This window comes from Phaenicophaeus curvirostris, chromosome 12, assembly GCF_032191515.1.
Source record: "Phaenicophaeus curvirostris isolate KB17595 chromosome 12, BPBGC_Pcur_1.0, whole genome shotgun sequence".
Taxonomy (NCBI): domain Eukaryota; kingdom Metazoa; phylum Chordata; class Aves; order Cuculiformes; family Cuculidae; genus Phaenicophaeus; species Phaenicophaeus curvirostris.
Genome location: NC_091403.1, coordinates 13,587,804 through 13,615,381, shown reverse-complemented (window position 1 = coordinate 13,615,381; position 27,578 = coordinate 13,587,804). Strand labels below are relative to the sequence as shown.

Sequence of the window (27,578 nt, the reverse complement as noted above, 5' to 3'; positions counted from 1 at the left end):
TGCTCCCAGTTAAGCAACACTAGGGTTTGGAAACCTTCCCTGCTGTAAAAGACTTAACCAGCTTCTACCTTCACCTACTAAATTCTTTTTTGTTAGACTCAGTTGAAGAGGAAAGAATCCTAAAGTTAAATAAGAAAATGCTGCATAGGTGCATTGGGTGCTCTCCCTGGTTCAGAGCTTAAAAGGCACTTGGGTAAAATTTGGTGAATTTGGATGAGTTTTATTTTAGGTTTTGTTCACCAAATTCATAAAGAGGCTTGGCTAATTGCAGAATGAGGTAGTACTCTGGCAGTGTCGCATGTATACTGAGTTCACCTGGAGCACTGAGTGTTTATTGCCAAGTGTGTTCAAGATACATTTGTAGGGCTGAGGACTAATGGCACGGGCTTGATAGGTGCTCTGTGCTTTGGATCTGATTCAGAAAACCACTCACACTTTACAATCAACACAGAATCAACCCTATTATAGCCACTGGACTACTCACACCTCCCTTGCCTGAAATAAGAGACACGAGGGCAGAATCAGCCCGTGTGTAAAGTCTGTCCCATGTTGTTTCGCCTAGCATCTCTTGGTTAACTTTGAACCTGGTATTACTTGTGGGTTCTACTCTCTTTCATTTGCTTTCTTGATTTACACCATGTCCCTTTGAATTTGTCTGCCTATGCAGTGGGTATCTGAAGTGTTATTTTCCAGTCACCTAAGGAAAGATGCTTTAAAGTTGAGAAGCAAAATAATTATTACCAGTATATGAAGTGGCAATTTTATAATTGCTTTCCTGACTACTTCTGCAGGCATGAGTCATATTATGTTGTCTAACCTCTACCATTCCATGTCCTCACTTTTTCTTGCTTTTCTTGTAAAATGCTGGCTCATTCTTTGACCTGGGATATCAGCTTCCAGGTAATGTAAGGCTCAAAAAGGAAGGGGCTGCTTTTACTAAACAGGTTCTCATCATCTCTTATAGTAACGCTTGCCAAAGACCACAATCTCATTTTTATACATCTCTCAATCCATTAGTACAGTAGTGTTCTTGAGGCTCTCTTTTCTCCTTTTTAGCAAATATCGGTTTTCTAGGAGGCTGTTTGCTGCCCTTATCCCAATGCCTCTGGTTCTATAAAATGTTCTCATTGGGTTTGGGGCCATGTGTCTCTGTGATCATGACCTTTCTCACCATGTTAAGCCCTGCAGTGTTTTCCAACTGATCTTGAAGAGCTGCTCTGGGAAAGGTCAGACTTGTTCCTGCCAAGGGGAAGACTGGAAAGGAAGAGATTGTCTATCACCTGTAGAGGTGGAGTGGGAATGCTCTGGCTGCGTCTCCAGCCACACCCAGTCCCAGGGACAATACCTCCCACACAGGCTCTAGAGTCATTACGGTGATGATTGCTGGCTCCAAATCACAGCATACCATTCCGACATACAAACAACAACATAATTTTGGTTCACTAAGATACACAAAAACTCTTTTCCCTTCACTGACTTGCCAGATAGGTGGTCAAAATCCATGACAGAGATCCATTTCAGCCTCAAAAAGCTACATGCTGGTAAACCTAGTCAAAGGAGGAGATTTGCAATTAATTCGGATCTCTGTTGTAAGACACAAACTAATCCAGTAGTTGTTAAAGTTTCATAGAGCTCCCCTGTTTTCAACCATCAGTGTTAAGAGACAGCAATAGAAATTAACTCAGTGATTGAAACAAGTCACTGTTGGTGTTCACAGCATTCACAGTGTTTGATCAGAATGGAAAGTATGTGCTGTGTGGCTGACTGGCCTTCTATGTGAATATTCTAGAAGGGTTGATACAGCAAGAAACATTCATGTTATCAAGCATCAATTTTTAGGGAATTTGTTGCCTTTGCTGTGACTGTTCTCTTGATCAGCTCATGCCTGGCTGGAAAATTACTGCTGTAATCACAATCAAGGTATCTCTATTGTGATAATGTAAAATAATTCACGGCTTTAGCAATTAGTCAAAGCTTAAGTATTTAAATAATAATAATTCATATAGAGTTAATACGTGACAACCGTTAATGTAGAGTGTGAGGGCACATTTATGTGAAGTTTGTGATTTACAATGATTTGCAGTAATTCTGGCTTGGGATGGAACTATAAAAAATATAATGCTTTGTTCTTATCTTTTCATTTTAATTTTGCAGCTGGCGATTTTCATTCTATCTTACAAGCTCCATTGCTGGCTTTATATTTCTGTATGATGTAAGTTAATTTTTTGAAGGATTGATAACTTTTTTTTAACAAAATAAGGATTGATTTCTAGATCTTTCTGAAGCCCTTTGGAAGACTTGCTGGCTTCAGTGGTTCTTTGGGTTCAGGTCTTTATATTTTTGTAATCTAGACGATGGGCTGCAACATGCACTGAAGCTTTACTTAATTTTTAAATTCTCTTTTGAACTTCTATGCTAAAAAGTAATTTATGAGTAATCAGTATTTTCAAGGAATGTTTTAAGAAGTCGCACAGATGGTTTTACAATGTGCCTTGTTAACACCTACAAATGCATTACATGGTTGTGTTTTTCTCAAAGGCCATAAACTGTTTCTGGCAGCACTTCTGGGGGTTACAACAATGGTGTGTTTCATGGCTATTTATTGAGGTGTTGCTGCTGAGTTGGAAGTTGGGAATAACAGAGAGTGCTGCTTGTAACTCTGTGAGCACTACCTGGGGTGTCATTAATGTTTCTCTGGAGCAACAGAACAATTCTCAGTGTGTCTACATTCATCTGGCTCTTCTCCCCAAAAACTGTTTATTGTCATGAACCAGTGGTGTGTATGGCTGGTAAACACAGCAAAATCTAATCACTGTGGCAACATATTTTGAGTGATTGCAGTAATAAATCACACACCCACTGCTTTGGATGATGAAATGATGAACTGGAACGTTTCAGGTGTCCTGAAAAGAAGCCAGAAAAGCTGGGACCAATATAATATAATTAGGATGTAAGATCCCTTTAAGAAATTGGAAGAGAGAAATTGGTGGAGAACCATTATCAAGATTATAGCTTCTTAGCCTGCTCCACTTAGAGACATTTTAAGTAGTGAAGGTTTTGGCTTAACAGGACTTAGTGTTGCTCGGCTCATCAGTCTCTGAATCATCTGTCTTCCCCAGAAACCCTGGTTTTACGACATATGGCAGACGTGGGTTGGCTACCCATTTCAGGTGAGACTTTTGGCACTGGGCCACTGGCCTTGAGGCACTCCATGTATTTCCCTAATGGAAAGGATAATCCGCAGAAGCGCTTCTCCTTCCCAACAGCCACTACCTAGAGAGGTGTGGCAACAAAGCCTTTTGCTCTTCTTTGATTCCTTCTGCTGACTGTGGCAGGACTCCCTGCTCTGCCCGTGCTCAGCCCTCCAGCCAGACCACTGTTATTTCTGCCCATCCCAGGTTACCAGCTGCGCACAGTAGATGCTCTGTGTGTGTTACGGGTCTCAGCGCAGAAACCCTAAGCACGCACCAGTCCTGACGATTCTCTGAGGTGCTGCAGAACAGTTTTATGCAGAGGGTGATGCCGTGCAGCCCAAGTGCTGTGTGCCCGCTGGCTGCAGTGGGTTGGTTTGGCGTAGCATGAGCCCGTGCTCTGGGGATTGCTGCTCAATAGTTGGATAGTTCCCAAGGATCACTAGGCTTTCATTTCTTCCTGAAATATTTTACTAACAGTCCCATAACAGAACCTGCCAGAGGTTCTTATGTGCCCCCAGTCCTGTTTTTATAAATCTGACCCATCACGCTGCCTTCTTATTCCTATCCTGCTCAGAGGCCAAAAATAAAAAGAATCTTGCCTCCCAGGTGGACTTTCCCCAGCTTTCTACTCATGCGACTTGATAACCAAGCCTTCTTCTTGCCACCTGGGAAACGTATTGAACCAAGGGAGCAGCCAAGCTCAGCATCAAGCCCTGAGCAACTGTGTAGGATTTTAGCACAACTAACTGATATTTTAGTTGTGGGATGTGTGATTGTTTATCATGTTAATTGTTCACCAAGATGGAGGGCTTTTTTAATTTGCATTTGTTTGCAATTAAATGCAGAAACACTCTGTGTAGCTCTCTGATAAAAATATAGAAAAAAGCATGCCAAAATTCAGAGGTGGGGAAGAAACCTTTGGTCTGAGTAAAGGTTAAAATATTTGGCTCCCATAACATCCTTTTTAATGAAGCCCAGAACAGGGATTTAGTTTAGTTTATTTTTTTAAGCAAGACTCAGCAGAGGAGCAAAAAAAGTGAGGAAAGGGAAAAAGAAGTAATTTCACTTCGCGTTCATTTTTTTTGCTATTCTTGGTTAACTGTGTTTTTTTCTTCATTTACAGACTCTGCTGCCATCCCAGTATTGGTACTACATGATGGAGATTAGTTTTTACTGGTCTCTTTTATTTACACTTGGGATTGACATCAAAAGGAAGGCAAGTGGTCATGTTTGTAGCGAGAACATTTGTTCTGTGAGGATGGGGAAATGTTTATAAGGAAAAGCACTGTCCTGATACTGGATTTGATGTAGCCACATGAGGGCAGCATCAGTCTATCCCTGGCACACCAGCACACATCCATGCGCTCCTGTCTGCCAGGGCATCTCTGTGTGTGACCAGTCTTGCTTGTCACTTCATCTGCGTGGAGACCCTGAAGAGTTGTACTTGCTTGACGCTACCTTTTTTTTTGGTTTTTTCCTCTCTTCTTCCCAGGATTTTATGGCTCATGTCGTTCATCACTTTGCAGCCATTGGGTTGATGAGTTTCTCTTGGTGTGGCAATTACGTGCGTCTTGGAACACTGGTGATTTTTGTGCACGATACTGCAGATTTCTGGCTTGAGGTACCCCTGCCCTCCATCTCTAGTTTTGTTTTCGGTTTTTTGGTTGGTGGAGTTTTGGGTTGGTTTTTTTGTTGTTGTTGCCCAGGTTATATTTGGTGATGTTTTAATATATTTGCCATAAATTTCATTTGATCCTACTCCCACAAAGACACAGTTTCACAGTTCGATAAATTATAAGATAAAACCAAACTCCTAGATAATTTAAGCTGGTCGTCTGTTACAGAAACCATTGTGAAAAAAAAAAAAGCAGAAGAGAAGTTCTTTAGTATAGAACAGGGGCTAGAAATACAGCTGCATCACTGGATTATTCTTGTTTCACTGTTAAAATTGCACCAAGTTAGCTAGCTTGTGAACAGCTTGACCTAAGGGGTACATGTGCAGTATACGCTTCTGCCTGGAAACACTCAGGCTGTTTCTGAACAAGATATCATGGGTATCTACGGGCAGAAGAAAAGCTTCTTCCCGTGGACTGAAGGGGAAGTCCCTTCTCCAAATAAAATGTTGCTCTTAAGAAATGCTTATAACTAAGAAGTGCCTTATTCTAGACACAGCACTGTGGTTGTAAAAGCTTGCTACTGGGTTTCTGGAAAGGTGAATGCATGTTGTGTTTCCTTCAACAGAGTTATCCTGAGATTATAACACCAAGATTGAGAGTGGTGTTTCATCACCTCTTTTGGTGTCAGTGCTGGCGTAAACAGCCCTTGCAGGCTGTTGTCTCTCACCATTCGTTTCTGCTCCTGATATTCTATCTGTTGTATTGGAACAACTCATTGTGGGGTCCTGCAGTAGGGATTGGTCCAGATTAAATGCATGCATACAGGGTTTTTTTCTGTTACTTTTAACCCTAAACTGCTTTGTGATCCAATTAAGTGTGTGGCTGTACAGTTGAGCTGACAGCTGGTAGAACAGCACTCAGATGGAAACTGAAGCTAAATACAGAATAACTTAATTCAGCCCTTCCGCTCAAAAGTTCATCAAATTGTTGTTTAAGACTTAAGCTTGGCACTTGAAGCCTTGTTCCCGCTTGGGAACAGCTGTTTTGTTCAACAGTGCCCAGGGTGATTCCTAGATGAAGAACAGAGTCATACAGTTCAGCTAAGGGAGAAACAGTAATTATAATCTTTATTAGCATTCCTGAGCATGCAGATATGGCCAGCAGCTTCTCTTTGATTCAGCCTGTTTTGAATCTGGTACAGAAACGAGGGATTACCTCTGTTTTGTAGAGCACTTTGTGTTTCCATGACACTTTTATAGTCTGATTGGAGAGCTGTTCTTTAGGCCTTTGATACAGAGTCCGTTCCTTTAAGATGAAAGGAGAAATGTAAACAGAGAATCTGTTTTGATACTGCTTTATTACGTATTAGTAAAATGATGGCTTTACATGTCAAAGAGGGGGGAATTTTTCTTCCTGCTTAGGTGGAAGATGAGTCCTTGTTTATGTAAATGGAGAAAGGAACTTATTTCAGAGAATATTTATGTTTGATGGTTTTTGTTCAATGCAGGCAGCCAAAATGTTTAATTACGCTCACTGTGAGAAAACCTGCAATACGCTTTTTATCATCTTTTCTATCGCATTCTTCATCACAAGAATCATCCTGTTCCCTTTCTGGTAAGCAAGATTTAATGTAGTCGCAGGCTTTCATTTCCTTCCCATTTCCATTGAGAGGTTAGTATGGGTTGTGATGGAAAAAGGAAAGGAATGGATTGGACTTTAAAGAGGAGAAACATTATTGTTTGCCAGTGAGAAAAGTTCACAAAAACTGTCATTTCTTTAAAAAAAATTAATTCAAATAAAAGTAGTTTTTTTAAAGGAACCTCTTGAAAATACGCTAACCGAAATAAAGGCTTCTAAGTATTTAACTTATTTTTGTAAATTGTGGTTTAATACTCCGAGCTCCTGTATTTTAAAGGAGATTGAGCTACTTCACTGGAAGAAATTGTTTTCCCTTTCATTCCATCACTCCTGGTGTAGCTGCAAAGTCAGAGTACACTGTAATTCCGCTATGATTGTAGTTTATTTTTTGTAGAGCCTTTTTTTTTTGTTACCTAGTTCTTGGGTAGCGCCTCACCTCACTAACGTAAGGAGCTTTCAGAGAAGTTAAGGTGAACCAATTAATTTATGAAGTCAATGCAAATAAACCGTAACTAGCTAAATACTCACATGACTTTGGAGTGCTATGCTTTAATCTGCTTTGGAGTATCCACATGGGTGCTTAGTGTGCTTAATGCTTAACATGTTTAGTTTTATTAAATGTGTTTAATGTATTTCACATTCACGTTTTCATTGACTTGCTCCAGTGTGCCTTCATGCTCCGCCCTGCTTGTGGACAAACCCCTAGAGACTCAAGCTGGTAAAATTAATAGTTATGAACATTGATCAACACAAGGTTTTAATTTCCTGTAGTATTTTCTTTCAGAAATGCTGATGTATTTTACTTTCTTGTTATTTTTTGATTAACTATACAAGTGATCTCTAACCGTTTTGCTTCACTGAATTTCTTGTTCTTGACTTCTTCAGCTTGGAAAAAAACCATGATGAGATTAAACGGACTCAAAAAGTCCTGAATATGATGGAAGTAGTGAAGCTTTAAGATGCATGAGACATGTTAATTAACAAAAAGCCTGGTTGCAAAGCCTGTACAATTTTCTCTGGAGTGTGGATTTCAGATTAGAAAGAATTTGCATTAAAAAATGGCATAGACAAGCTCTGACTTGTGTAGTATCTTGACCACACAGAGCTCAAGATTAAAAAGAATGGGGCTTTTTCTATCCCTATTTAGAATACTTTCATCCAAGACTCAAATTTCTCATCTTCTGAAGACTACATTTCAGTGGAGATGCATAATCTCGTTAAGAAAGGGCTTGTTAATTAATCTGTCATCTTTGCAAAGTTTTTTAATATTTTTTGGAAATAGTTAATCAGTTTGGAATATGAAATTAGAAATAGTTGTAAATAGCATAGAGAAGAAATATTGCATCATAACAGTGCCTTTTATTTTTTAGGATTCTTCGTGCCACTCTGTATCTGCCTACATACTACTCCACAACTCCTGTCATAGCTTATTTTTTATCCAATGGACTGCTTTTGACCCTTCAAGGCTTGCATTTATATTGGGGCTACTTAATTTTCAAGATTTTGAAAAGGTTCATTTTCTTAAAGGTAAGTGATTTGGCTTCTGCGAAAAGATGTGGGAAATACCAGATGTTAATAACTCTGATAGGCTTACTCAGGATTCCTTATTGCTTTCCTGACTTTTTGGGTCAGCATTTTTGATAGGTATTTAAAAGTGTTTAAATGTGCTTTCTACTCTTGAGTTCATATTTCAGAGCATCAAAATTTCAGCTAGAGCCTTTCCCCACCCCGCCCCCCTGTATCTTATGTTTTGCTCTGATAGTAAATAAGAAATGAGCTCTCCCCAAAATAAGAAACCTCAAGATGGTGTAGAACTCTTTAGAAATTCCTGTATTCTGAGTGAAAGCAATCTTTCTTCACTGGAGTTTGTAGGGGACATAACGAAAAAGGAGAGGTGAGTGAGGAGATCTTTACATGCTGCAGAAAACGTGTAGTCAAAGATCCTCAGGTTTGTCTAAATCTGAGGTCAGCTGTAGTTGAAAACTGATTTTGGATTAAGAAAACCATATGAAGATGATCTAGTCTTGTATTATGACGCAATGAAATATTGTTGTATTCAACTGCAGGAGAGAAACAGTGTAAGCCTGGGGCTCTCATAATCTTTTATCTTGTAGAGAAAATTCATTCGGGGAAAAAAAAGACATAAAGGAAACTGCTGCAATCTAGGTCTTATTTGATTGCCTGAAGTAGTAACGTTTTCACAAGGCCACTTGCTACGAAGTGTGCAGCGTAGATAAAACATTTAGCAAAAAGCAGTTTGAAAAGGACTTCGGAGAATGTCTCTTAAGATTTGGCATGAAAATTGGCAGGTATATTTTGCTATTTAAAGGTGAAACTTAAGTTGTGCTATTGAAAAATAGTATTTCTTTTGAGGATCAAGATGCAAAAACTTAATTGAACTGACTGCACTTTTATTTGAAGCAGTTAATGCTGTGAAGCGTCTTAAGGAAACAGAAATATTCCTTTCTCCCCATGTTAATTGTTGTTTGACTAATAATAGAAACCATCCTGCAATTCTTGGATTATTGGATTCCTTCAAATCTTACGCACATGGGCAGTTGGATATCCTAGGGAGACCTAGTGAAAACTGCAGGTACAAACTCAACCCTTGTTAGATAGCAAACAGCTGTACCTAAGGGACAAATCTGTAGCAGACATGGCTGGTGTTCTGCTTCAACAACACGCTTCTATCTTCTCTTACAGACTGAAAAGCTTGTACTTCTTGCATGTCACTTACCGCTGTTGGGTTAATTACAAGATTATTTCTAGCCTGGCTTATTGGGTGCTTTACTTCCCATTTTCTGTTTTGATTTTGGCCTGGTCTCTGTGCTGTTCTTGCGCAACTCTTCTGACCTCCTGGAGTCTTCAGCACAGGAAGTTCATGGATCTGTTAGAGTGAGTCCAGGTGAGGCCACAAAGATGATAAGAGGGTAGGAGCACCTCCCATAGGAGGACAGGTTAAGACAGCTGGGGGTTGTTCAGCCTTGAGGGGAAAGCTCCAGGGAGACCTTATAGCAGCCTTCCAGTACTGAAAGGGACAACAGGAAAGCTGGGGGGAGAGAGGGGCCCTTTATCAAGGAGTACAGGGATAGCGTGAAGGAGAATGGGTCTAAGCTGAACGAGGGGAGATTTAGATTAGACATTAGCAAGAAATGTTTTCCTGTAAGGGTGGTGAGGCACTGGCACAGGGTTTCCAGACAAGTTGTGGATGCCCCATGCCTGGAGATGTTGAAGGCCAGGTTAGATGAGGCTTTGAGCAACCTGATACTGTGGCAGATGTCCCTGCCCATGGCAGGGGGTTTGGAACTGAGTGATCTTCAAGGTCCCTTCCAACCCAAACCATTCTGTGATTCTGTGATCACTCTGCCTTCCAGCTGAGGAAGGAGGAAGGCTTTGGCATAGTTTGCATCCACATTGGTTGAGATTATAAGAGTATAATGCAAGAAGGTCTTCAGATACAGCGGTGAAGAGGACATTACTTGGCCAGCTATATAAGGCCATTCTGCCCTGCCTGCTTATATGCCTTTGTAAGGGGTAGAAATGTTTTATTTTGAGATAAAAGCCTTTTTTTTATATTAGTCATTGCTGAAAAATGGAAAAGCATCAAGCTTGCATCCCTACCATGGATTTTTGATTCCTTATACAGCTCTCTGAGAAGCTGGTTTCCAAATAACATTTTTACAGTGGTAGCAGCAGCCCTAGCCCTTTTCAGTCTGCATGACTTCAGCTAGCTTGCATGTGCAGCCTGTTTTCCATAGCAGTGGCAAACTTGGCTGTGAAAGCAGCCAGTGCCTCCAAAGCTGTAAAGGCAACTTTGAAAAGAATGGTGTTTGCAAGGCAGTGTTTTTATACCGACACATTTGTTATAGACGTACTCCACACAAATAGCTCATGCTATTTTAGTGAAATGCCAGTAAACCATCATCCTTTTATTAGGAGGGGTTTGTTTCTCTGCCCAAGACTTGTAAGTTCTCATTCAGAAAACAGGCAATTTCTGACATTTTTCATGAAGCAAGTTAGCCAATTCAGATGGAAAAATGAAGTCATGATGTAACTGGGAATAGGGATGGTTGTTGTTGTTGTTCAAGGGAAGGAAGCTCTGAATACAGCAAGGGTGTAAGGATCTTTTCTTCAGTGCCCTCTGTGCTTTAAGCCTCCCGTGTTGGTGGGGTCATCAGTGAAAACCACTGTAGTGCAGCAGTTAGATCCTACCATTCTTCCAGGGTCAGGTGTCTCCCATGAGTGTATCCATCTGGACCGTGGCATCATGCTGTCTGAAAGTTAGTGGGATTGAATGTGTTTATTTTTAGTCGAAAATGCTGTTGTCCCTCATCAAAGGATAAGGTTGAGGACTTGTCCAAGTCAGACATGAAATGCGGAACTCGGTCGGGAATGTAAAGAAGAGGAGCCCAGCGTCTAGGAAGTCAGGTACCTACCGAGTCCCCTTTGCTGTTATTCAAAGGGTCACACAGCTGTGTCACAGCTTGCTTAGAGCTGTGGGTCTAGATTCAATACTTCGATCTTGTGGCAGGAGGCTTGGTTAAAGGCAGGAATTAATACAGAAGTGATATCGAGTTCTGCAGCCTTGTGAGCTGGTAGCTTCTTCTGTGCTTTACTCTTCCCTCTTGGGAGGAGATGGCTTTTATCTGAGATATGCTGGTCAGGAGCTCTTCCCCTCAGACGTCACCTCTTCACTAATAAAGGGGAGAATTATCCTCAGTCCTCTGGGATAAATGCTCAGATGACTGACTTGCTTCAGCAAAAAAGAACTTGGACTAAAAGTCTTATGATTTCCATCCTCCCAAATACAGCAGCTAGAGATGAATAAAAGTTAGGAAAAGGGACAGAATAAAGGAGATGATCTTGCTCTGTCCCTCTGTGTCCTGTATTCTCAGGCATGGGAGTCTGGCATGTGAGCTGGTAGCCCAGAGCAGCACTGATCTCCAGGCTCATGGGACTTGTGCCATGCTTCCCCTGGCTCAGTCCTGCAGAAGTGCCCTAGCAAGGGGAGCTCTGCATCAACAGGCTAAACCGTCCTCTGCTACTTGGCATCAGGAAGCTTTTTATTTTCTATGGGGGTAAACTTGGGACAGGAATATTTGATTTCTTCTTTTTTTTCAAATCAAAAAATGTTCTTACTTCTGGAAAATATGAATATACCCCCAAAACCACCTAGATCATAGAATGGTTTGGATTGGAAGGGACCTTAAAGATCATGCAGTTCCAACCCCCCCTGCCATGGACAGGGACATCTCCCACTGGATCAGGTTGCTCTAGGCTCCATCCAACCTGGCCTTGAACATCTCCAGGGAGGGGGTGAAAGCCCTTCTGTATATGGCATTTAGTGACCTTGTATGTGTATAAGGCATATGCATGTGAAAAAAGCCCTTCAAGGTCAGACCTACAGACATGTATCTTAGATCAGTCCTGCTGTGAGAGGAAGAAAGACATTCTTCAGTGTAATTTCTTTTCAAGTTAGGTCAGGCAATTGCAATGTTCGCTGCTGGCTGCCATCTTGATGTCCAAGGCCTTTTGTTGCTAGGAAACTCCGTGTTTTTCTGTAATATTGTTCAATTACATGGTTAAATTACCTTCTTGTATCAGGTTCCAAGCACCACTGAAACATGTCTAGTCATCATGTCTGCACATATGAGAATATTTTAGGAAAATTGAAAAAACATATAGAGAAGTATGTACATGTGCATCGATTTAAGTATCTCGCCAGGAAAATCCCATGGAGATTAAACATTTTATTTCCAAGGTCAGAAGAAGGGAGAGAATGACAGCAGCTTAGAGCCACATTATTATGGCAAATTAAGATGTAAGATATATGTTAAAACCATTACACACCGAGTTAAAGTTTTGAGACTATAGTGCTTTAAATCTTGAAAAATAGATGTAAGTTGTAGGAAATGGGCATGCTGTCCACATGACTCGGATACTTGAGGGCTGATGCGGAGTCCATCAATGGCAGAACATAGTGGCAGGTTTTTAAGGGACTGTAATGTGACCAGGAATAGGTTTTCCTTCTCTTTTAATTGTTTTGTCCCTGTCATATCACCTTCAAGTAATGCAATGAGCTTCTTATTAGTGGTTGCTATTATTTAGAGGAGTCATCAGCTGCAGTTTTATTTGATCTGCCATGGTCCTTCCCTCTTCCTGAAGCAGAAAGACCCTGCAATGCAGGCTTTTGGGCTTGTCACTCTTTAAAAATTCTAGCTGGTGCCGCCTATGTATCTTCAATATTCCTTTGGTATTTGGTACTCAGTAAGCAGGCTTTTAAAAGATTTCGGTTGTGTGTATCCTTGTCCATGCTTTGTTCCTTCCTTATTTGGTCCAAATTCCCAAGGGAACAGTGAAAGTTAGCATTCAAAGAATGGCGACTGACAGAGTAAGGGTAGCTGAAACCAATAAGAAAATACTATTTTGGGGTTGAAATCAGAGCTGTGAAATACTTATTATCATACTTCTGCTCTTTCCAGCAATCGTTCTTCTATTCTGGCATTTTGTTCTGTCTGAGGATTGCCCTCATACTGAGAAACCTCTGTTAGTTTGAGTTAACTGTCTCTCCTTCGTTCGTTCTTATATACTGTGATAGTGAAGTCCTTGCATGAAAAGTGGTTACTGGTATAAGGACTCCTTAAATCAGTTACTCCCTTTCTGTATCAAAAGAATTATACTTCTAAAACCATATCCCTAGCCGTCCATGGCCTAGAATACTTGATGTGTTCTAAAATTAACATGTAGAAAAGGCCTGAAAGTCACTTGACCACGGACATGATATGGTCTCATAAAACATCCCCTCACCGCTGATATTGGAGAATAATGATTCTTTACACCTGCAGAGGTGCTGGCCGATGTTACTTTCCATATTTCTTGTTGGGAGTTTATCTCTTTACAGACCTCTGGTAACCCATTGTGTAAGTTCTTAAGTTCTACAGTTCCTGGAGGCCATGCTACCTGTTCCTGACAGATGGCTTTAGCCGGGTTTAGTCTGAGGCTGTTCAGACTCCCCTCAGCTTCTGCGGAACTGCCCTTCCCTGGGATCCTTTTTTGATTTTTTTTTCCTCCTATTTTTTTTGTTCTTGATCTGTTTGCATCAAACAAAATTTTTATTTTGAGTAATTCATTTCAATATAATATTTATTTGGTAACCAGGTGGGGCCTGGAATTAGGGAATTTCAGTGCTGAACTTGGGTGAGAATTTTCTTGTTCATGAAATGCAGACTCCCAGCACGTTGTTTAAAGCAAGGGATGAGGTTGGGGTTTTGCAGGTCCTTAAACATTTCCCCGTGGAAATACAAGCTTCTGTATGACAAGTTCAAGCCCCTAGCACTCACTTTGCTTTCGTTAGTGACCTCTGGAATCAGGTGTATATCCTTCAGAATTACTGTGGTTTAGATCTACTGGTTTATCTTTATTAAACGGGAGTTCCTCTCCAGCCTCTGTTCACCCAGGAGTGCTGTGACTGCGAACACTTAGCCCTTCTGACAGCTGAGGCAGCACTGCCTTTCTCACTGAACTGTGCAAGAACTTGAGACATTTAATCCTAAACAGAAATCTTATTTTTCAAACTATAGAGAGGAAGAAATCTCTATGTAACATGAAAATAGAATGGCCTCTAAAGAGATTACATTTTAAATCTCTTTTGTGGCAAATAGAATTGGATCCAGTGTTCCTGTGCTTGAGCTGTGTGCTGTTCGGCGTGCACTAGACACACCGTATGCGAGCTGAGCATGATTGTTCCCAGCTAATAAACTCTGACTTTTAACTTGAGCTGTGAAGGGTCAGCACATGACCCCAATCCTGCACAACATTGCTGCGCTTCCACACGCTGTGCAATTACCGGGATGTGAAAATGAAGCATGAAATGAAATGTATATTCAGTTTTGGCATGCAGAGCAGTTTATTGGGCTCCTAAAAAGTCACACTTTCAGCTGTTTTTTTTTCTTTTTCTTTCTGAAGCAGTAAAGATCTATTTTCAAGATATTTATAATCAGAAAATGAAATTTAATGGGAATTAACACATGGAGTGAGAAGTCGTTCACTTCAGAAAAAATGTCATTCTGCAGGAGTTAAACAGAGGACAGAGTTTAGTTTCCTAAACTAGAGGCACATAAGTTGTGTTTTCTTTTACTTACATGTTTTGTTAAGCCTGTATTGCACCGATGGCTATCAGGGTACTGGTGACAAGGACCAAGAGGTGTGCTTGACTTAATTCCAAGTAGTCATTTTAAAATATAATACATTTTAGAGGAGGATGATAATCTAGGTAGGTGCACTTCTGTGACTCTGTGGGACTGGGAAGTCCTTGGAGATTTTGCGGTTTCTTTCTAGACTGAGAAGGGTCTCTCTGTACTAATGTCCTGATTCAGAGTTAAATTGAACAGATTGAACTAGATTAGTTGGGGTTTCCTTTCCCCCATTAAAAAAAAATGGGTTATGGAGAAGTTGAATTTATTGGTTCTCAGCAGATAAATACTAATAGCAGATTTTCTCATGACAATAGCTTATTAAGGGAACAAAAGAGGACGAGTGAAAGTTTTCCCCCTTAGAGATGAAAACTACTCTATCTGGGAATTTTCCCAGTTAATTCGAATTATTGCCTTTGGGACATGAGCTTTTTAATAGCCTGGAGATGGGAGCTAGCCAGGCAGGCCAGCAGCATGAAGGCTTATGCCCTAGTAAAGGGAAATTACTTCCTGTTATGACTTTCTTTCATCTGCATATTTCCCACTCTGCTGCAGCAATCTAGTTAAGCCCAAAGCCTGGCTACGTGTCTCGCTTTATGCTGCCAAATTTGTCTGAGGGTGGAGGGGTGAGAGGCAAGCAGAAGAAGCCATAAAGGAGTAATAGGTTTGCTGTCTGGTATTTCCAACGATAGGCAAAAAGGAGAAAAGCTGCTGGGTGCACCCTGGGGAGCTCTGGAGTCCTATCCTCACGAGGGGTTTGAAGGCAAGGCTGATCTCAGTAATGTAGATCATCAAAGTGTGTAGCCGAGCAGAGACTGTGGAAGATAAAAAGCCACCAGTTCTTCTCTACTGCACAAATGTTACGTGCCACTCCAAGAGCACTGTCTGGCCTCCTTTGCCTCAACCAGTTTGTTTCCTGGCTTTTTGAATTAAAAGGCAGATTTAAATCTCTACCTTTTACTCCAGATTATGAAAGGGGTCAGCAGCTGAGCGATGACATCCAGGGAGGCATGTTATACTACATACTTATTAGATTTCAAAACAGCAAAAATATTGCTGGAATTTTGATTTCTTAATTTTTTTTTAAATAAATTCAGTTTAGAATGCCCATAGTTCCACACCTTTCACTTGAATGTTATGTGAAAATCAGGTCAAGCTTAGAAAACTTAAATTAAGGACTGTTATGACCATTATGGAGGAATGAACTAATGAGAAACCAATTCTTGACGTTTGATTGGAAAAGATGAGCATGTGAAGGTATGCTGGGGTGGGAGCACTAGGACAATGTATCCTTCCCCAGCCCTGTTATGCACACACAAGGCTATGCAAGAGCAGGCTCAGTCCTCTGGCCATAGTCCCAACAAGTTGGATGTATGTGTGCTCCCTTTGCCTCTCTGAAGTCATCTGTGCCATAAATGGGACTGTGCAGGTCTCTGATGTGCTGCGATAAAAGCCTCCTGTTCCCAAAGTAGCTGAGTTTGACTTCAGCAGGAGCTGCAGATGGCCAGCTGCCACCTTTAAGAAGAGAGAATCAAAACTCTATGTAATTCTGAGAGCAAAGCTTCCTCCCCTGGCTGCTTCAGCAGAAGTCTGCAGCATTGATATGGGGCCAGGTTCTCAGCTGGTATAAATGAGCACGGCTTGACTTGAAGTCAATGGAATTGTGTTGGTTTTCACCAGCAATGGATCTGGCCAAACAAGCACCCCTGCCCCTCTCTCTGCGTGTATGTCTGGCACAAGGCAGCTCTAATCTCAGTAAATCCCTGATCTAAATGACTCTTTGTATGTGCAAGTTCCTAATTCAGATAAAACACAAATGTTAGACAGTTTTTGCTTTAAAATTAATTGATTTACCTTGCTATTCACAGAAGGGCATTTGCTGACAGTTTTTCTGGCTTCCCTTGTCAACTGCTCATATCTTTTAATTTTCTAGCAGGATATTTATAAAATGTTCCATTTGTTGCTAGTTTTATATATATGCCCCTGTATAAAAACTATATATATAATAGCATGCATATGTATTTATTTTTTCAATTGCCAAAAATCAATTCTCAGAGCAAACTCTGGGCCTTGTACCGAACTTTTGATGCCTTCATTTACAATTTTAATATATGCTGCAGAGGTCTGAATTGTGACTTTGTTATGAGATCAGTAATTCTCATACTTGCATTACTGTGAACCCCTCTGAAATCTGCTGAATCGATTTTAAGAAACCCAAAAGCCTGAAATAAAGCTGGTTAATGATCGATTAATATCATTTTAGAAAAGCAACTGTACTATCTTGTTTCTAAAGAAAATGTGCTCTAGGAGCACCTAGGAGTGCTCCATCCTTACTGCACGTGGATAAGGGAGATCTTAAAAGGATGGATCTCTCCTCTGTAACGGAAGTCTGATCTCTTTTGAGCAGGCACAGCACGCTGCAGAGTTCACATCATCAGAAAGCAAACAAGCCAACCGTATCAGTTTTTCAGTCTAACCAGGCAGCGAAGGGAGAGAGGCACTTTGAGGGCAGGATTTGTCTTCCAGAACTTAAGCTGTGCCGAGCTCAAGTTCAAGTGTCCCTCTGTAACTGGTGGAGGACAAGTGGTGCCCAGCTGTGTCCAGCATTGTCAGCCAGCAGAGGTGGGGCAGGTCACTCTCTGGGAGAGCCGCTTCTCTATCTGTTGGTTACAGAGTATTCCTAGGTAACGGTCTCTGGGGAGACACACAGCTCTCAGAATGCTCAGCTTCAGTGAAGTAAACCCCCCACCGAGTGACTTGAGCACAAGTCTCAGGGGCTTCTAGTGGTGCTTGAAAAGCTTTGTTTGTGAAGTGCTACTAAAAGTATTCTATATTCAGCCTCGATATCAGGGTGTTTAGAAGTACTGTACTGAAATGGTTTTAGGTATCGTGACGTGAATGTCAAATGAAAAGACATTACTTGTTGGGTACATGACTTGAAAATGAGATTGGTAATATTTAAGTACAGAGATAACCATTGGATCCATCACAAAAGGAATGGAATGCCTTCTAACAAGGAAAATAGAGAAATAAATGCCTTAATGGACACACTGGGTAGAAGAGCCTATCGTTTACATGGTTCCAGCTTCGTTTAGTAGTGCTACAAGGCTTCTGTAGGAGTATTCCTTAGCAGCTGTGTTGTTTCAAACCATTCTTAAGCACAGTATCATACCTCACTGTGAAAAGCAGGAGTGTCTGATCAGCTGTTTTGTAGCCAAAAAAGCATTTATAAGGAAAAAAAGTACATGTTCTGATAAAAGTTCATACCTCTGAACTGTTTGGCTTAATGCAAGTTCTGTCCTAGGGTAAAAAAAAGTTCACTATAGAGAACAGCATCGAATGCCTTTTACATTGTTCTTTGTTTCTTTGCCAACTGTGGATTTAAAATTGGAATAATTCAAAAAGCAGTGGGACGTTATGACTCACTCAGTACCTCCTGGGCTTTTGACATTATCGTAAAGCCACATACCCTTGAGTGCAAGTTTAGTTAGTGGATTTCAATAACACAGCTAGCAGACTTTATTGAGACCACAGAGTACCTGATTAATCGTAAACAATGATTTATTTCTTCTGAACAGGCAGGGTATTATAGCTCCAGTTACAGGTGTGTGATGCTGAGTGACAACACAAGTGATATTTTTTGAGGTTAAATTTATTCCTTTAGTTAAAATCCAGGACATGTTCTGATAGTAAAATCTAGTTTAGTGAGAAGACTCTTTTCAACATTTGTGGAATTAGTGTAACTTTTTCTTAATTTGTTTTTTTATGCATCTTTGAGTTCACTCTGGAAACTCCCAGTGGAAAGCTTGGGGAATGGTTATTACATAGAGGAGAGAGATTAAATAAGAGGAGTTTGGGCCACAAAATGTGCAATGCAATTGATCTAGAAAGTCTGCATCATTTGAGAACTGCAGAAAGCAGAGTCCAACAGCACATCTTCTATGGAAGATCAACAGTATTCATATTGCCTGGTGTGTATAAGCTGAAAAACAAAATATATTTTCCAATAAAATCTTCCAGTCTGGAAATATAGAACAGTTTGCTTGAATCCAAATGTATTTTGCTTAGTCTCCACAGGAAAGTAAAGGCGTATTAAGTCATATGTCAGCTGAGTTGAATCATTGATGTTGAATTAAACATGTTGAACTCAGAGATTCATCAACTTTATAGTATTATTTGATAGAAAAGTTCTGCCTTGTATCTCTTTGGACTGACTTTTTATTATCTCTCTTGTTTATTATCTCTTTTATTTGAGTCAGTGGTTGCTGAGCTGACTAATAGCTTTCATCTTTGTACTGTGAGCTGTTGCCATGTGTGCAGGTGCTATGGAATTTGTTTTCGTTATGTTGAAAAATCAAGATCTAGTCAATATGTTTGTAGATATTTAAATGAAAATATTCTTAAGGTAGAATTAAGGTATAAGATCTAGGACATCCAGATCATAATATAAGACCTTTAAGAGTCAGGAAATTCTGACTGAAGGATAAGAATAAATATTTGAAAATCCAAAACTCTAATTCTATCAAATCAGAAAACACATAATTTAAATTCTAGAATCAGCTATGATTTGTTTTTATACATCTCTACCTGGTAAAAGAAATACATTTAGCTATGTTGATGCAAATTATGTTTAACTTAAGCAATGACCGTTGCTTCTTACACTGCTTGGAAACCTTGAGTCAATGTTGATCCCACCAGACGAGTTGGGCCTGGTACATCTCCCACCCCCTATATGGACACAGTCATACAAGCGAGGAAGAGCTTGAACTGATGTGACCTGGCCTTGTGCCCACTCTTGCCTGTAGAAAGGGCCAGCAAGCCTGTGTCATCCTTCCTTTCATTCAGCTGAAAAAGCGAGCAAAAAAACATCCGCCCACCACTGCACTCCCAAACTCACACCATGAATTTGTAGAGTAGTCACTACGCTGTTGCCTTTCTAATGCCAGCTGAAGTGGCTGCATAGCCCTGGAAAAGTAATTGTCTTGGAAAGCAGGAATGAGCTGGATCAGAAGGTGACATGTGAAAAATCTGTTGTAGCAACTGAACTTCACTGCAGAAGCATTTTCTGCTCAGATGTCTTCAGCCAGATTCTTTCTTTTCTTCTCTCCATGCTGCCCCAGTGACTACTTCTGTTTTGGAGTGTGTCACTGCAATAACAGCTTTGAGACCTCGGCAGTCTGCAGCAAGCCACATAGACCCAATGATGAATTTGCTAGCAAGTACCTTTCCCTTTCTGAGAAAGCAGAAGGCATGTTGTGAGGTCTTCCTCGCTGTTTATAGGATCAGTCCACATTGCTACAATACATTTTGCCCTTTTTTTAATACAGCTTGCCACTGTCTTTCCCTCTGCTCTTACACCTCCCACTTCACATACTGCATAGCAGATATGAAGCTGTGGCTGCGTTGCAGCCTCAACCTGCACGTGAACAAAGATGCCGTGTGCCCAGGAAAAGGGAGCAGGAGAGAAGGGTGGTGTTGGTCCCGTCCCGCTTCTCCACCAGTGACCTTCAGAGGGTATCACCAGCACATAGGAACAGGAACCCCACACTTCCATCTGTCTCCCAGCACACCCATGACCTTCTCCCATCATAGCAGAGTGCCAAGAGCTTGTCTAGAGGGCGGTGATTTCAGAATGAGAGACAGGCTTGCACAATTAGGAGAAAATTCTCTGTTAGTTTATATGGAGATTTGACCAAATTTTTTCTGCTTGCAAGAGGCTAGGAAGGGGCCCATGAGGTTGCTCATCTCTTAATTTCAGTAAGTCTTTTTCCTTGGTGAAGTCTCTTGAAAGGTCCTTTTCTGTTCATGTAATAAGATGTGGTGCTAATGACTTGAATGATACACATTCTAACAGCAGTGCAATGCAAGAAGCCAAAACTACCTTAACAAATACGGTTCATTTAACTAAAAGAGACAGACTGAGCAGCAGGTGGAGGGGTTATACAAAAGGAAAAAAGATTATAAAAGTTTGCGGCTTTGGCATCACTACAAATGGCTCTCTTGCAGACTTTATAGCATTAGTGTTGCTTCTCATAAACCTTGAGACCATTCATCCAGTTAGAAAGATTAAATTGGTTAGTCATCCAGAACATAAAATATACACAATCATTTTGTCTGTTACCCTACACCAGCTGAGGTACCTGTTTTTTGTCTGTTACCCTACACCAGCTGAGGTACAAGAACTGCAGTTGATGCCATCACACCAAAGCACTGAGCATGGCCTCAGCTGTATTTGCAGTTTACCGGCTCTTGCATTTCTGATAGTATATTCATCTGTTGTTGCTCAGGGACAGTAAGAGCAGAGTCTTTGAGTTGGAAAACACAACTATGATGTATGATGTGAGAGGCACAGAGAAAACATCTTAGTATTAAAGCAGGGAAAAATCCTAGAAATGTTCCATTTTTTGTTATTCTTTGAAGGTGAAAGTTAAGAGATCCAAATTTCACTTATGCTATCTTAATATATTTATAATGGTCTGTGAAACGGTTCGCAAAGACGGGTTTGTTTGGCTTTCTAGTTACAGATGAAGCTGTTGCTGTGTAAAGTTCCGTTCTGCCACTTTAACAAGCTAGACTCTTCTAAAGCAAGAATGTGTGGAGGCATTTGGTCAGGAAGCAGGTTCCTGATTAAAAATATAATAAAAATTTAGATTAAATTTAGAAGCATTTATTTTTTGATTAATACCAGGATTTTGGAAGTAGTACTCTCTTCCAGAATTAAGCACATTTGTGATGGTTTATTCAGAACGCAAAGAAATTAAGTTCCTGCTGCTTTGAAATATGTAACATGTTATCTCAAACGCAGGGATTTCCAGAATGCTGCAAAAAAACATTTGCATGTTTTTTAATTACTACATATAGTAGCTTTAATCAGAGCATCCAGCTTGACAGCATTAAAACTGGGAAGCAAATCCTATCAGAGTTTCCAGTTCTATGCTGGAACAGCCAGCTCATGCCTATAGGAAACAGGAATTGATGTCACGCATCGGCTGTCATTCAAAGCACAGCAGATTGCCAGCTGTTCTTAAGCATATGCTCAAGTACCAGCAGCTTCTGTTGAATGAGGCGCTCGAAATGAAATAGGCACTCCCCGCTTTTGTTGTCTCAAGTTTATTTACAAACAAGCACAAAAGCTCTCCTCTCCCATCACTCCCTTTGCAGCCTCAGCCAGAGGCGGCTCGGGAAGGCAAGAGTGCTTCCAGTCAGCCTGGCAGAAGCTGCACCAGACAACTCATAGCTGTGGTTTATATTTTCTTTCTGAAATATATCTGGTGACAAAAAATTAACAAGTGTGCCCTCCACACTTATGTTCTACTGCACGTACAAATGGGAAAACTACCATGACCGAGAGAGATGATCTGAAAGAGCCAGAACCTCATAATTTTTTTGTGTGGGAAAGGCTGTCTTTCCTTTTCTCTAGCTGATGGCATGCCAAGTTTATTTTACAGTATTTACACTAAGATTTGTTTGTTTTGATACCCTTTGCATGTTGTCAGGGGATAGGCAAAAGAAAATCTCCAGGAAGTTTATAGTTTCTGATGAGATAGAGTTTAGGCTTTAATTTTCTTCCTAGTCCTGTACGTTTTACTGGAAGTGTAATATAGAAAGGCATATGAGATTGCAATTGGATGTGTTATTACTGAGCTGCTATTTATTTTCTCTGTATGAATTTGGTGCTTAAAAAAGACCTCAGACCAGCAGGCTAAGAAAGTGAAACTCTTTAGTTCGTTCCAAGAGCACATACAAGATGGGCAGGAACCATACTGGCTCCTTCTTTCTGTATCTCATCCCTGAACTTGGCACATCACTCTAGGAGCAGGAAGAATGTGCAGTCTTTGCCTGTTTAGTTGAGGCACAGGCAGATAACAAGGAGAACAAATTTATCCATGATGGAGTGGTCCCCAGTGCGGCTGTACAAGCAGTGGATTGTCTGCGCAAGGGTTAACATGCTCCCAGCTCGAGCTCCACCCCTCTGGAGGCGTGAAGAGAAGCCTCAGGTCTCCCTCAGCAGACAGTCCTGCAGGCCAAACATCCTTATGTGACAAAAAGACATCACGACACCTGCAGCCCTTGGAACTTGAACACTGACACCACCAACTATCTGGCTGTTACATTTGGGGAGTTCCCATTAACAAACTGGATACCCTAGTGCAAATGGGTACATTGTCAGCCATAGTGTGAGGGCCTAGGTTTTGATCCTCAGCTACAGGGAAACTTCTCCTTTTAAGTGAGAGGTGGTGTGTTGCATCAGGGGATGCTGGAGAGGGAATGACTGTTGCCCATCTCTCCCAACACAAGAAACAGAGGGTATTAGGTGAGTCTATCGGGTCTACCAGGCACCTTCCAAATAAATGGTAGAGACAATCATTTGTGGCTATTAATCACACGGGAACATGCTGGAGTTGGGGGATGTTTCTTAGGTGCCTGTTTTGATCTCATTTCCGTTCTCAGTCACCACTTAGGCAGAAGGAAGTGTTTACTACATTTACAGCATCTTTAACTAGAGCATCCTGCCCTAAGTCTGCGGAACGGGTCATTGCTTGGTATGGAAAGTCCTTGCGGGGAGGCAGGTGCTGCTCTTGTAAGCACATTGCACTGAGAGGGAAATAGAGGTGTTTGGATTTAATGCCAAAGCCTCGATTGTTTGAACCAAACTTCTGAACATATTGTAGGGTCCTGGATTATGGCAAGAGTTGAGAAATAAGACGCGAATGGTGTATTTTATGTGCCATGGGAAACTGCACAGAATTGTCTTATATCTCTCTAACCTTTGCTCTAAAATACTAGGTAGACAGAATGTCTTTGTGTGGTGGAAACATTGATTAGCAAGTGTCATGTTTGACTGGCTGGGGATGAAACATGATTACCAACTATTAGAAGCTGTAGAGCTGTGAGTGGATTTTAATAAGGGCAGAACACCTCGCTCACCCTCTTTCAATCCCTGCTAATGGAGCATCCATACCCTCCTCCGTGGCGATTCCCTGAGCAGAATATCATACCCACGATGTATATGGCGGCTGTATAGACACAGCCTCCCCTTGGCAAAGGTTGACATGATGTATACGCCATCAAGCTGGAAAGAATATTTTAGGGTCAATATGTCTCTTTAAGCAAAGTTAATACGGGGAGATGCTGGCACAACTGGTCACTGTTTAGTTTACACCTGTCAGAAGCAGGTGACCTCTCAACTCCTGTGTTTGAGCAAGTGTATTCATCATAGTTAACTTTTATACAACATTCTTTTCATCTTTCCAGCACTGAGTAATTTTTAATTAATCCACCCAGGGGATACTAGTAACGCTTTGCAAGCGAAGGCGGAAACAAGCAGGAGGAGGTCAAATGACTGGGCCGAGGTCATGGAATAAATTTTGTCTAAAGAACATCAGGTTTATAAAGTGTTGTTAACTGGTCTCTCCTTGGATGTCAGCCTCCATTTCGGGGGGAGGGAGTGTTTTCTGGGGGCAGTTTTGATGTATTTAGAGCTCCCCTGTCATTGGTTCCCTTTAACATTTTTTTTTTTGCTGAGGCAAATGAAGGACAGAGGAGTTCTATCTACAGAGGATGATGGGGAATTCCTGAGAAGAGAGAATGTCTTGTGCTCTCAAACTTTCATGCATCATCTTTTCCTTTTGTGATTACAAATGGGGACACCTTACTAATGAAATTAATTGGCTATTTTTTGAAGATCATTGCAAAGATCAGATATCCAGTTCACATTAAAAATAAAATACTTCCTTGTCTGGCACCCATAGTCCTTTACGGAGGGTCTGTTTTGCACTGACAATAGCAGTCTGGTAACTTACCTGACTGTAAACACTGCAAGTATCTAATATGCTCACGGGGCTTTCTTCTCCCTAGGACTTGAAGGATGACCGGAGCGATGAAGAAGAGGAAGATTCTGTAACAGATAACGAAGAGGAATCCACAAAGCATGGCAACAAGAACGGCTATGGGTCAAGCAAACATCTCATTAACAGCATTTACCGCTAGTCCCCTTCCCGTGCCACCTCCTGCAGTGATTTCTGCTCTGTTTCTAACCCAAACTACAGGATAGAATTTAAGTCAAAAGGCTTATGAGAGACTATGATTGATTTCTTATTGGCTACTGTGGCTGGAAAAAAGCCCAGTTTAGAGGGGAGGGAAAAATTGCATAACGTAACAAAATGTGTTAATGACCCATTTTCTGAATCATTGCTAAGTGTTTGGACCCACTGACTGTTCCACTCTGACAGTGCTCGACAAGGTCAGAGCTCAAGAGCCTTGGATCATTTAGTGTCCCATTGGTTCTAACGTTGTTTTGGAGTCTGAGATAAAATATATTTCATCAAGCAGTTTGATTCACAGATGTTTTGTGGTAGTTAGGCAGTGTGAAATCCATTAGGAACCAAAATTACTCAATGTGGGAAAATTCTGACAGTGGTGCGTGCAGTGTTTCAGTTTTTACTTGTCAGTTTAAACCCTCATCAAAAGCCTATTTTTTGTGAGTTAGATTTCATTTCCTGGAGGCCAGTGGAAGCTAACACAGAGGAAGCCAAATTATTTACTTGTGAAGAGCTGACTTCACTGCAGAAATATAGTCTTTCTCCAAAATATGCTGTATGATTGATGGCTCAAATATTGTGTTCTAAGATTTGCCTGTCAAGAAAGTCGCTGTTAAAATGGCAAGACTCAGCCCCAGTTCTCCTTGGAGCTCCAGGTTTCACTATAACCTCAGTCATTTTGGCGCTGTGTGATACAACAGAAGGTGCGCTGGGGAGGGAAGGGGGTGAATGAAAACTGGTCTTTTCACAGGTTCTTTTTCACTTTATGTTCAGAACTGAACTACCCCCTGCTCCTGACACATTTGCAATCCAAGAGATTAAAAGCCTCATCCATTCCTTTCTTGTGAGCTTGTCTCATACAGTGGTGCTGGATGACTGCCGTCTTGGGAGTGAGTCTGCTAAATTCTGTTTTGTGGTTCCTGTGCATTCGCTGCGTCTGTCTGGGCAGTAGGGGAGTGTGGGGCTAGCAAGGAACATAACAGTGGCAGTGCTATGTATCCATTTGCTATCAGGATCTGTATTTCCATTTCTCTCCTTTTGAAGACAGGGAATCACATCAGCTCGAAACAAACTTGGATGTGCCTGTGTGGCTTAGCCCACATACTGTTGTTTGTGCTGGAAGAAGTGGAGGAACAGTGGGTGTTTTATCAGCTCCTCCTACCAAAAGTGCCTCTGTCCTAAGTTTGGCTTTTTGTTCTAATGCTAGCATGGAGTGCAACACCACTTTTAGTCCTGAGGCTTTCCAGGGAGAGCCTGGGCCTTTTAAACAGGGTGGTACCAGTCTCATATCCAGATGCATTTAGCTCAGAAGGTCATAAATGACTTGTGTCATATGTTTTAGAGTTGTGATGCTCTCTATGTGGTTCCACAGTAGCTGAGATCACTTGGTGAAGTAAATCGAGTAGAGATCAAAGGGACCACTGCTAAAACAGCCTCAGTGCAGAGCTTTTGGTTTGGAAAGGATCTTTTCCCCTTAAGGCTGCTCAGGCAGGAACTTGGTGACCTGCAGGAAGCTCTCTGTGCCTGACTTGTTTTCTCAAGATTTCCGTGGCGAAGTGGGTTATAATTCAGTGACCGAAGCATTTGAAAGAATGGGAAATGTTTGGGACCTCAGATATGAAGAAAGAAGTGTTTTCCATGTGGTTACAAGAAACTGTAGTAGTACTTTGTTATAGAAGCTGGTAGTGTGAAAATACATATGGTCTGCTGAACTAAACTGTGTTTAAAGTTCTACTTCTGTTTTGGACTGTGTAATGCCTCAAATGTTTGTGTTTTACTGCTTTCTCAGTATAGTTGTCCTTTTGGTAGAAAACTCGGAAACCTATGGCTTCTGCAAAGCATGGGAAATGTTATAGTGGCAGGACAGGACTCCTGAACCAGTGCTTGTAGTTAAGTAGTGCTCGGGCTGAGCGGGCAGAATTCCCTCAGTAGTTGTTGTATAGCATGTCCTTCCTTACACTGCTGTAGAGAATACCTTAAATACAGCAGTAGGGGTTTATTGGAAATGTAAGCACTTATTACATCATCTAAAGCAACTGGTGAGTTTGGCAGGGTTGCAGTTGCTTATCGGGGCCTGTTTATTGCCTGCATGAAAAGACCTGGCCTGTCCTTACAAGATGTAGAAACCTGATGACTTGGAGGCTTTACACTCCCTTTGAGAGCTGTGGAGACAGCTCTGCTTTCTAAAGACATAGCAGGGCTTTGGGAGATGGCCAGGGTATTATCATTTGGCTTTGGTGCCAGAAAGCTTTCCTGCTATGACTAGGAAAGGAATTCAGGAAAGGAAACACAAAGCGTGATGTTGTCACAGGAGCGAGCCTCTGAACAACTACTGAGTTTTAAACTGGAATTTATAGTCTCATTGAGACTAAATCTTGCCCTTCCTACTCAGACAGGTCTCCCACTGCAGCCAATTAGCTCTGTTTGAGTTTTGCCTAGGAAAAAATTTGGATTGCAGTTATCCAACCCAATTACCAGACCTGTTGTTTTAAATCAATGTGGAACTAGAGTCTTAAAGAAAGAGTAAAAGGCAGATAAAAACATAGAAACATAAAACATCAAGGCAAATTTTGGGTGAGTACAGAAGAATATGGAAGAAAATGAGGGCTCATTCAGGAACCAAGTTTTAACCTTACCTGGAGAAGGCTGTATGACCCATTGCATTCTTAAGAGGGAACAGCGACTGCTGCAAATGAACTTGCATTTTCCTGAACAGTTCATGAAAGGAAAGGAAGAAAAATTAATGGGTGCATCATCTGTCATTTGTATTATTCCAGATTTATGCTTTGACTAAGGTGCTTGAAAGTGGCCCTGTGTGTGTTGGAACTGCTCCCTCTAGAGTGCCAACACATTTTTGTATCTTTACTCAGTTGTTTTTACACATGCATATTGGGGCTG

General features: G+C 41.1%; 1 protein-coding gene across 1 annotated transcript in view; it reads left to right on the top strand.

Moving 5' to 3' along the window:
* Positions 1-27,308, top strand: part of CERS3 (ceramide synthase 3) — a 42,533-nt gene extending 15,225 nt beyond the window's left edge. The window contains exons 5-11 of the mRNA XM_069867168.1: positions 2,155-2,212; positions 3,120-3,170; positions 4,318-4,410; positions 4,687-4,815; positions 6,318-6,424; positions 7,819-7,975; positions 24,499-27,308. Coding sequence (XP_069723269.1) covers positions 2,155-2,212; positions 3,120-3,170; positions 4,318-4,410; positions 4,687-4,815; positions 6,318-6,424; positions 7,819-7,975; positions 24,499-24,630 — 727 coding nt within the window. The 3' untranslated portion in view covers positions 24,631-27,308. The remainder of the gene's footprint in view (positions 1-2,154; positions 2,213-3,119; positions 3,171-4,317; positions 4,411-4,686; positions 4,816-6,317; positions 6,425-7,818; positions 7,976-24,498) is intronic.
* The last annotated feature ends 270 nt before the right edge of the window (positions 27,309-27,578 follow it).